An 11,048-nucleotide genomic window follows, 5' to 3' on the forward strand; every position below is an offset into this window, starting at 1 on the left:
GTCAATACATCCGGACGGTATCGAGCCCCCTTTCGATGATGATTGTGGTTTCTCCTGTCGTTTCCAATTGGACGACTTCCTATCGAAAGGAAACTCAGGACAAACCATCAGCACCCCCTTGGTGACCCTGGGTGGTCTCTTTACGCTCGTCTGCGTGTCCCTGCTAGCTGCAGATCACTCTCCAGTATCCACGTTCTTCTTCTGTTGGTTGAGTGGAGTGGAAGCAACACCCAGCTCGCAACATGGTCGGGTCTGTCCGTTTCGCCGCACGGCAACTGGGCAGCATACTCTAATGTAAAGCAGGCGGGAAGGACAGAAGAAGAAGAGGAAGAAGAAGAAGTCTAAGTGGACTCTTTTTCTTTAGTCTGGACACTCTAACACAATCGCCAGGAGTCGAGGGGACCATACAAGCACACGTCGAAACCGGGGTCTGTGACACTCTGTCACACAGCCGCCACACGCGGCAGTTTCACCGTGCCCAGTCAGGACCAATAACATTAACCTCCCGTTAGCCTCCAATGCCTCTCCCGACGACCTCTCATGCCCTCCATCCAATCGTCTTCAACTTCCTCAACCTCGCCCGTTCAGCCAGCCTCACATCCCCCACGGGCGCCCGACCAACCTGCTTCTGAAACTGGCCCGTTGCCTCTGCACGTTTGTCTCCCTAGGCCGTGCTTGAAGTCTCCTGGCAAAGTCGACAAGTCGTTGTCTGCCAAGCGGCAGTAACATATCCCTCCTAACCCCGTATTGGGATGAAAGCCACCATCAGAGAACTTGGAACGCCGAGGTGACAGAAGACAGCGACACAAGACAGCTCGGCACGATCTTTGATGGGCAGGCTGGCAGGACTGACTGGCGTACCACCCGAGCGGCGTCTTCCCCGCCCGCCGCTGCCCCTCCACCCCTCTTCTCTTCTTCCCTTCTAAGAAGCGTTCCTGATTACTTCTCTTATATCATGCGAGAACCTGTGATCGTCCGCGGGGTTGGAGCAAGGCTGTTCCCTTCCTTTCTTCTTCCGAGCCCTTAGATTGGGTCTCTATTTCCCCCCTTCCCTTGTTCTTAATATTCTTATTCGACTGTTACCGACTTGCCTCGCCCTGGGCTGGTACCAGTCAATGAGAGGCTGACTTGAGAGAAAATCCCATCCGGATTCCCAAACATTATTCATGCAAAAGTGCGCCTATAGAGTAGCACGGCGCCGGGCAACTCTTCCCTGCGGCTCATCCAAGGTTCCAGTTCGTCAGACAAGCTAGGTCGTTGCCACCACACACTCTCGCTCCGTACTGGCTTGCTGGCTTTGCTAGCTACCACTATCTTACTGCCCGCCTTCTCCGCTCTTTTCTACCGTTCTTCGCCTCAATTTACTCGCAACAAGCGCGCTCTTAATCCCAATTCTAATCCAGAGGATCGACAAACACCCCGACCATTGATCTTCGTTTCCTCCCGCTAAGGGGGCGACCCAACGAGAAACAAAACAAACAGAGCCGCTTGGGACATCAAACACCACAACGACACTCGGAAGACGATGAATTTCAGTTGACGCTAGACCCCGTCTCCCTCCCCTCAGCTCCCCCGACTGGACTTGTCCGTTGCTCGAGAAGACCATCTCGCCTGCGTTTGTCTCCTCTGATCAATGGCATCTGATGCGAGGGCCAGGGCAAACGTGCCCCGCAGAGTAGGCAAGCAGACTACGAATGGCATGGACTCCTATCATCGTTATGTAGCAGAATCAAATACGCCGCCGCCGCCGCTGCCGCAAGGGGACATCGTCGCCCGGCCGTACACCAGTCACTCCCGTTCCTTTAGCACGCCGCGTCCCTCAATAATAGAACCGTCTTCGTCAGGTAGCAGCAGCGATGCCGATAGACCGAGACCGGTACCGGTGCCCGAAATTACCATCAGTAGCCCAGGAAAACCGCCGAGGGCCAACCCTCGATACTCATTGACGCCTCGCCAGGCAACTTTTCCTCCGATAAATGCTCAAAGGCTAGCGGTGCCAGGAGTGAGGCCGCCTCCGCCCGCGCAACAAATACCACCGGCCCCACGAATACAACGAGTTCAACCACCACGTCCAATCGCCTCGACACCACCAACCACGGCCGATTCTGATGACCTACGAAAACGAAATGGGTTAGTCGACGTCGCTCTTCCGTACCGACCGTTTTATCTCCAAAGGAGGGTCCTCAGCTCGTTTGCGGTCCTCTTCGCCGGACTCATGGTAACCGTAGAAGCCGTGTTGGACCTATCAAACAAAAGAGGAGGACTCGGTTCGCCAGAGCATGGGTTCAGATATCTATGGCAGTACGGTTCGGCCTTCATCTTCACCTGTATCGCCGCATTATGGGCGAGACCCGAACTCCAGGCAAAAGCCAGCGCGCCGTGGCTTCGGATGGCAAAGGGACCTGCGAGTGTGGACAGGACCCTGATGCTCGACTACGTCTTCATGTTCGAGCCATGGACCATTGCGAAAGCAACAAAGAATCGGGACTGGCTCGTTGCGGCCACGGCGTCTGTCGGCCTGACGCTCAAAATCATCATCGTCATCGCTGTGGCGCTCGTCAGCCCAACGTTCCAGATTGTGACTGCTCGAGGTGTGAGTTTGAACCTACACAACACGTTTGTGAACGATCCCACTGGGCTACGGAATGCTGGTGCCCTGCCTTTCTTCACAATGACAGCTCTCCAGACGAAAGGCCTCAACTTCCCAGACGGCACTTCCAAAGAATTCGCTTTCCAGTCATTTTCTGCGGACTTGCCCGCGACAGCTGAGCTGAGGACCAATGTCGACGGCTTCCAATCCGAAATCGAGTGTGAGCCGGCACAGTTCACCTTGAACGGTGTCCAGTTCATCCAAGCTTCGGACGTTCAGCTCAACGCCACTGTCTCGACTCCGAATTGCACCTTGACGCAAACCATTCCGAATATGGCGCTGATTGGCTTCACACTTCCTACCTTCTTCATGGCATTTCAGGCTGGGACGTGCGGGAACTCGCCCTTCCCAGACGATGGGAGGGTGGTCGTCATGACGGGAGCCATCCAGATTAACGAATCCAGTGTACCGACGGAGAGCGACATTTTCAATGTGCCCATTTCGGGTGCTGTTTTAAGGTCTGCAGCACTGATATGCCGTCCATCGTACTTCCTCACCAGGGTTCATGTCACAAAGAACAACACGCAACTCATCAAGATCGAACGGAACCGCTCTGCAACGAACAAGACCCTCGAGCTGGTTCATCCGTGGGACATTGTACAAGGACACTTCAACTCCTATCCCACCGATTCGCAGATCCTCGCAGCGATACCAAACATCAATAGTCGGTACCCTGGCATCGCCATTGTTGCTTCCGACGCCGTTATGAACTCGGCTGTCGCTATGCAGATCAAGGACTACGGGATTCCCCCGATCGAGACGTTCCTGAAGACGGACAACCTGACCCAGATCTCGACAGCGTACTGGAAGCAGTATACTGCTCTCGTCGCACGGAGCTCACTGATGGGCGAGACGCAAGAGAAGTCTACCGGTACGGCCATCATCATTGGAGAGCGGCTCAATGTTCGCCAAATACCAGCGCACCTCCTTTCTGGCCTGCTGGGCTTCGTTCTAATATTAGTGTTGGCTGCAATTGCCCTCGCGCCAGCAAAAGGCTTTCTGCCCCGCGACCCAAACACCATTATCAACATGGCCACCCTCCTCGCTCATAGTCGCCAGCTTCTTCAGTGTCTACGCGGCACCGGTGCTGCCGACACATCAGTCGTACGAGAGAAGCTGCTCGGCACGAACTACTACACCGGCGTCGAACCCTACGAGAAGGCCGAAAAGGAGGCAAGAGGATACTTCAAGATCTTTGGTGGCGCCCCGCCCCCTCAGAACCAGCCGGTCGAGTTTGTACGAAACGCCGATTGGAAGCATCCGCTGCCGCTAAATCCATGGGCAAGGTTCGCCGCCGTGGTGACTATGATTGGCATGATCGTTGCCCTTGAAGTTGTGCTTCGTATTTCCAACGCACACGCCGGCATCGCGACGACCAAGGCAAACACCGACAAGCATTTTCTATGGACAACAGGGACCGGCGTCATTTTCGGTCTGGTGGTGCTGTACCTCGCCGCCGCGGACTGTGCGACCCGATGTCTTGCGCCGTACGCAAAGCTTAAAGAAGGGGGATCCTTCGAGACGACGGTTCACCTGGACTTCATGGACAAGTCCAAGCATAGAATCCTGTTCGATGCCGTCAAGACGCAAAATATCGCTGTCGTGTTTACCACCACCGCTCTGATCGTTGCGTCGCTCCTAGCGACATTCTCTGGGGCTCTATACAGTACGACACCAATCCCGTCTACGCGGCCCGTAAACCTTCAGACCCTCGACAGCTTCATTAATGCGTCCTCACCTTGTCCGACCTGTACCACTGATACTCTTCTTGCCTCCCTGATTCTCGACGCGAACCTGACCTTCCCATCATTCACCTTTGAGGACCTCAACTTCAACAGTCTGCAGCTATCGGAGCCCCTCGATATGCAGGACGGCGCCGGGACCATTATCGCAACGGTGCCTGCCCTTCGCTCACGGCTCGATTGCAGACTCTACCCGCAATCAGAGATCAACACAAACTTTACTGTCCCTGACTTGCCGAATCAGTTTTCACAGGACATGAAGGTCAACATCGCCGGTGAGCCGTGCCTCGATCCATCAATCCGGTCCAACGCCGTCTTACCGCCGGGCGTCTCCCCCTCTTCCGTCTTCGGCGTCGCTACACCACGGTCCGCTGCTTCGTCGCAGTGCTCCGATTTTACCTATGTCTGGGGTCAGCTTTCCGACAGCACCCCCATGCAGGTGGGCTACATCTCAGCCATGGGCTGCAACGAGACGCTCGAGACTGTAACGGCCAAGATCCGCCTCACGGGCGCCTCGCTACACGTGGACACAACCTACCCGCCCATCGTACAGGAAAACACCGCCAAGCCGATCAAGTTAAGACTGCTCCCGTTGCAGTACGGACTCCTCGCCAACCTCACCACGGGCAACCAGCTCGATCCGTTCTTCAGTTCACTCGTCACATCGCGATTCGCGGTGCCCGCGGGGAACCTAGGCGATCCGGGCCTGGGCAAGAGCGGTCTCGTAGCGGATGCCATCGTCCGGCAGCACGGCATCTTGCGCGCCCAGAACCTCAACGTCAACTCCCGTCGTCGCCTCCCGGACGTGACGGCGCAGCAGATCATCCCCGCCATGCTCGAGTCGACGTCCGTCACCTCTCTGCGCCGTCTGGTGCAGGACACCGCTTCGACACGCATCATCCAGTCCGTGCTCGGTCTCCTTGTTGCCTTAACGCTCGTTGCATGGCTTCTCACGCCCGGGACGGATACCATCCTCCCGCGGAACCCGTGCAGTATCGCTTCCGTGGCAGCGCTGCTGGCCGACGGCAATGTATTTGGGTTCTTGGGCCGTGGGGCGGAGTGGCAGGCGACGGAAGAGATGAAGCGCAGCTTCTTGGACGGGAGCCACTCGATGGGATTCAAGATTGGCTATGAGCGGGTGAGGAAGCGCAGGGGCGCGGAAGACGTCAATGGGGTGAGGGGAGACGGGGATATGGCGTACGGTATCAACGTCAAGCGCGGGGGCGGGTGGGGTGGAGGTGAGGATGTTGGGCTTGGGATCTTGGCGAGGGTGAATGGGGCGCAGAGGGGGTTTGTTAGGGGATGGGGAAAGATGTGAGTCCCTTCTTATTCATCACCTGATGTTTTCTTTCTTTTCTTCTTGTATTACATCTGGTTGGTATGTATAGTAGCCTGTGACCTTTTTTGGCGTTTTTGTTTGTTCTGGGACGAACTTCATGGGAGCGGGATGATACCACACGCGAGAATTATTCTTTTGGAAGAAGAAAATGGGGAAAACGGGAACCATGGGGAGTCTCGGGTTTGAGACCATGGGTCTCTTTTCATTTGTATGTACTATCATTTGGTACTAGTACTTTTAGTCTCTTCAATGTTTACACATTTGGATGGGATTCCTTGTTTCCACGCGAGGCATAGAAGAAGTATCACGGTCGGTGTGTGGTGCTGTGAAGGGGAACTTCTTCCTCCTTTGAATACTGTCTTGGATTCCCGTCGCTGTGATGCCAAGTCTATAGTCATAGTAAGGAATCGTTACTGTAAAGTGTGCAAGACTGCAATCTGGCGAGACTTGATCCGATTGCGACAACATACAGCTTACTCGCAATTGAGTAGTTACACGTAGCTAGAGAGATGCGATTGAGATACCGATACAGAGAGCGGTCCCGAATGTAACCTCTCCCCATGAGGCTCACAAGCCTCTCATTATTAGAGGGGGCTCAGCACTAACTCTTACTTTCTTAGCAGTGGCGGTGTCAGCGACGATAAGCAATATTCTGTTAAGGCCTTCGCTGTCCCGTGTGCTGGTTTGCCCACCGTAAAGTGCCTAGCACTGAAGTGAGTCTTGATCCCGGTGCCGATCGATCTCGGCAAAGTGGGTTTCGAGCTGCGTGTGTTCGGGTCCCTCGGGTGAGTTGGGTCTCGGGGGTAAGCGGGGATGGGGAGAATGCCGATTCGGTGGGACCGAGGAGCCCTCGGGAGTTTTTGAGGGGTTGGGGATGGATGGGTTTGTTTGAATGGAGGTATATGTGCGTGTATAGCAAATGGGTAGGAAAAGGGGTGTGAAGGAGGGAGTTGGGGTGGTGGTGGTGAGGTGGACGTGTCTTGGCTGCGGGAGACGAGCGCCTCGAATCGTGTCTGGGGTCTTGGCGGGTTATGCGATCTCGAACGGATGAAAGAGGCGGGTGTGGCGCCGGGAAGGATGGGCGGACGTCACGGCAGATGGGCGATCATGGGTTGCATCATGGACTTTGGGAGGGAATGGCAGAGATGTGTTGTGTTGCGGACAGGAAGAGGTAGTATGTGGGATTTTTTCTATGCTGTTTTTTTGTTCAGGTTTGGATATCATGCCGTGTGGGTTCCATCGCTTCTCTCCGAGCGCCTTTGTGTGTTTTGCCATTTCATGATGGGTTTCCCGTGAGTGATGCGTCTTGTTCCTCGTTCCTGTATCTTTCCCAAAAACTCCGAGTCTTTCCAAAATGGGAGACCTTTCAAATGCTGATCTGATGGGTATCGAGTTAGCCATGAGGGTCCTTGAAGAGGAAGCAGCAGCTTCAAGGGCACACGTACCATGCGTAGGTAGGAATTGAAAATCATTCTGTAGGATATGTGCATTTAGACAATGCTGCAAGTGCATCCGAGGCGCTTCTCGGGGTCGACGCTGGGGAAGCCGACGCAGATGCGGCCCTCGGCCTCGCAGTTGACCCTGGAGTCGCCGCAGACGGTGTCGGTGCAAGGGCCGTCGAAGCGGGCGGCGACGGTGGCGGCGAGGAGGGAGACGATGGCGAAGGCGGCGCGCATTTTGGCAGTTTGGTTGTGTTGGTGTTGAGTTGGAGGTGGAGAGGAGTTTGGATGGTTGTGAGAGAAGGTTGAGTTGGAGTTGTGTGGGTGAGGTGGGATGATGATGGTGATGGTGATGGCATGACAGGAGTGAGAAAAAGGCGGGATGATCAGCTTCTTCTTATACATCAGTTTGCAACGGAAACTTGCATCTTGAGTCAAATCTACGGGATGGAGGTGATAAACTTTGGAAACATTATGCCAAGGCCTCTGGGGGCATGGATGAAGGGTCTGTTGAGGTTGACACCGCCCTCTTCCGTAGACTTGCTAGGTTGACTGGCTTGTCTCTGCAAGAGGAACACCAAGACTTTGGCTAGACCAAGACTAACCAAGAGTTTGCGACTTCTTGGAAAGTGCTCGAGATCTGCTCGATGTGGTTACAAGGAGGATGCTATTTTCGAGGTTGCTGGTATCCGTAGCGGAGCTGTCCTGAACCACTTGGTCAGTGAGCAGGTGGTAAAAGTGGTCAGGCACATGATTATGCCTCAAAGACCGGCCAAAATTACAAGTGTACGGAGTAGTGTACGGAGTACTGTGGTATTGTGGATTGGCTGGTGGCCTAGGTTGTTCACCTTGAGGTCCGTTCTGCGTTACTTGGCGTACGGCAAAATCCGATACTGTCGATTCTGGATAGCCTGCCTATCTGGTTGAGTACGGCGTAAAGTTCACGGAGTAGCGAAGGACGGGGGGCTGTCCGCAAGTTTTCGCTACTGTTGCTGCACCGGCTTTGCTTGGGGAGGGTGGTCTTGGCGCCTACGCGGGCAGTGTTTGGGGCTATTAAAAGCCCATCGAGTATATGAGCTTGATCTGTGCTCTTGGCGATGAGGTGTTTCCAATCCACCTCTTGGCGGGCCTTCCGTTGGCTAGGTATCCTTAGTAGGGGGCTGCAGAGCTGCTCAGTTCAAAGTCCGCTACCTTAAGTATGGAGTATTCGTACGGATACATCTCTACAGGCACATTGGCTAGCCGTGTGTTGCTGCCTCGTGACGATGATGGGCGGGCAATTTAACGGGTAATCAGCCGGGGAATTTACTCTTGGGACATTTGATGGACGTGGTAATGTGTCGCGTGAGTCTTTTCCCTCTTCTAGACTCTCGCGTCTTGGCATTCTTTCTGTGAGTTGGCAACTATCCGCAATAGGTGCTTCGCGCCCGTTGAAATCTAAACTTTCGTACTGCGAGAGGTTCCATAGGCTAGAGAGGCAACAAGAATGGGGAATTAGGGGGGGCGCAAATGGCGCACTTCCCCAGTGGCTTAGGGTTGTTCTCCCGTCAGAGGGCCTTGGCTACGGCACTGCTACACGACTCAGGCGCCCTCGTCCCGGGGTTAGTGACCGCGAGTAAGTCGTTCGTAGTGGACGGCCGTGCCCAACAAATACCAAGATGAGATAAGATCTTGAAGCCTCATATTGCAACTAGGAAGTCGCATGTTATTTATGGTTGTTATGTGGAGTCAACTGGCCTACAAGCCCTGCTAATGGGGGGTTTGAGTTCTAGAATCTGTTGGAGCTAGGCGTGGCTTTGACATTTGTGTGTATCCGTAGTCTGTGTCTGTAGTGTGACGGCATGTGGGCTACTCCGTCTGCTTGGGTTTGACAGATTGACGTGCGCAAGCGAGAGTGAGGCACGGCAATGTGAATTGGACCAGGCGAGTGGACGTATACAGGGTTTTGGGGGTTGTTCTTCTTTCTGCCTGTAAAATTCTCCCCGGTGGGAAAGGAGGTGTCCATTTGATGATTAGTCTTCACGAGCCTTTAGGCAGATGGTGAAACCGAGCTCCTAGACTCTACTCAATCTCGGAGACAACCCTCTATTCTACAGACTCTTGCGAGAAAGCAGAGCAGGGCTACGAAGTAGTCTACGATATAGTACGCCCAGAGATCTCCTTTTTCAGCCGACCAGCCGCCTAGAACTCGATTACAAAACAAGCTTCCAGAGATCACCCGGAGGCCGAAATTCCAAGACCATAGTAATTAATAACGTCTGTACCATACCATCGCCCAACGTGCACTCCCCCAGTCATCTCGGTCCAGGCCCACATACTACCGGCCTGTCTCACCCAGAGTGCTCATCTTTCCTGCGATCTCCTAGTATCTACCGCCAAGACATGTTTTCGACTCATGGTCACCCTTGCTACGTTGGCTCGTCGACGGACGTCTAGATCTGGGTAAACAGACCCGATCATTGTGGCATGGCTGCCAAGAGTGGCAAAATACACCCGTGATGAGTTGGTTCGTCACGATTTACTGCGGCTGCTTCGGGTGACGTACTGCGCAGGAATTCCAAGAGAGCCGCTGCTTCACAGCATCTTTCATGACAGTAGCCAAGGGCGATGAGCCATCTAGAGAATGAAGCCTACTGTTAGGGTGGCGGCTCAACACGGTTGTATAGCGATCAGTTATCATCATCGATGAGCTATGACGCTTCACCACGGATTGGTAGTGGTTGACTCGTGGCATCGTAAAGACACCAGACTCATAGGCCGATCTTCTGCTCACGATCATTATCCAAAATGGAGCTAGGTATCAGAGCTCAAAATGACATTACTCGGCGAATCTATTCGCTTATACTCTGTAAAGATAGGGCGATGATATTCTGCCACCACCTCCCGCTATTCTGCACCTAACTGTGGCTACGGCCGCTACACAACCGCCGGTCTTAGGTATATATATAAGCTAGGCTCTACGTAGTTAGTATTTAAATAGATTAAGCTAATTAAAGGCCGTTAATTAATTTATAGTTAATTAAATTATTTTAGTAAAAAGTACGGTAATTAACGAATTAGCCTAATTAACTACTTAATTAACTACTTAATTAATTATTAATTATTTTATATAGCCTATAGCCCGTAATTTAGTAACTTCTTTTATTTTAGCCTTATACTCTGCTTTAGCTTCGTACTTATTAATAAGTCTATTTATCTCGCCTTCTATTATAAAATTAATATTATAAGTATAATCCTCGTTAGCTAGATCTTATAATATATCTAATTATATAAGATTACTAGTTAATTAAGATCGTAATTTTATAAGCGTTAATAATTAAGAAGCCCTTATAAAATTAATTATATTATCGTTAACTATATTAATTACCTTGTTAATAATAGCTCGCTAATGTCACGGCAGTGGGCATCAGGGCCCCTGTGGGCCCCGTGGCTTAGCCTCAGGCTGCGAGGCTGAGCTCCTAGTGGTTACGTAACGAGCTAGACCGCTGGGCCCAAAGGGCCAGCTCGCCAGCTTCTGCCTACTGTTCTGTTTTTTCCCTCTTTACGTTAAGTCTTTAGTTAATTAGGTCAATATAGTAGCGTTCCGACCTACCTTAAGTTCCCTTTTATAATACTACTTAACGTTACTTAATTAACTATTCTCTAGAGACAGAATAATAATATCTTAATTAATTAACTACTTACTATATTAACTAACTACCCTTACTAAAAAAGCGTATAAGAGAGCCGAGTAATAGCTAACTAAATTAATTACGCATAAGTAGCGTAATCGATACTCCCTAAATATATACCCCCTCTATTAGACGCGATAGTTAGAGGATATAGCCAAGGAGGCTAGGTCTCCTTTCGTACCGACGGCTTTTAGTAAAGTTACTACT

At 52.3% G+C, this 11,048-nt stretch overlaps 2 protein-coding genes across 2 annotated transcripts; one reads left to right on the top strand and one right to left on the bottom strand.

The window, feature by feature from the left end:
• Positions 1 to 1,633: 1,633 nt before the first annotated feature.
• On the top strand, positions 1,634 to 5,710 carry CLUP02_15601 (uncharacterized protein; the record flags this gene model as incomplete). The annotated part of the gene is made up of 1 exon (XM_049294525.1): positions 1,634 to 5,710. One exon carries the CDS (start codon positions 1,634 to 1,636, stop codon positions 5,708 to 5,710), a length of 4,077 nt encoding a protein of 1,358 aa, XP_049151671.1.
• Positions 5,711 to 5,977: 267 nt separating this feature from the next.
• On the bottom strand, positions 5,978 to 9,949 carry CLUP02_15602 (uncharacterized protein; the record flags this gene model as incomplete). Its single annotated transcript, XM_049294526.1, has 15 exons — positions 5,978 to 6,144; positions 6,209 to 6,285; positions 6,344 to 6,751; positions 6,819 to 7,204; positions 7,267 to 7,591; positions 7,642 to 7,726; positions 7,776 to 7,978; positions 8,019 to 8,330; positions 8,398 to 8,408; positions 8,489 to 8,639; positions 8,736 to 8,860; positions 8,972 to 9,197; positions 9,440 to 9,495; positions 9,574 to 9,640; positions 9,693 to 9,949. The coding sequence occupies 15 exons, from the start codon at positions 9,947 to 9,949 to the stop codon at positions 5,978 to 5,980; spliced, it is 2,856 nt and encodes a 951-aa protein (XP_049151672.1).
• Positions 9,950 to 11,048: the final 1,099 nt, after the last annotated feature.

The sequence above is a fragment of the Colletotrichum lupini genome, chromosome 8 (genome assembly GCF_023278565.1).
Source record: "Colletotrichum lupini chromosome 8, complete sequence".
NCBI classification, from domain to species: Eukaryota; Fungi; Ascomycota; class Sordariomycetes; order Glomerellales; family Glomerellaceae; genus Colletotrichum; species Colletotrichum lupini.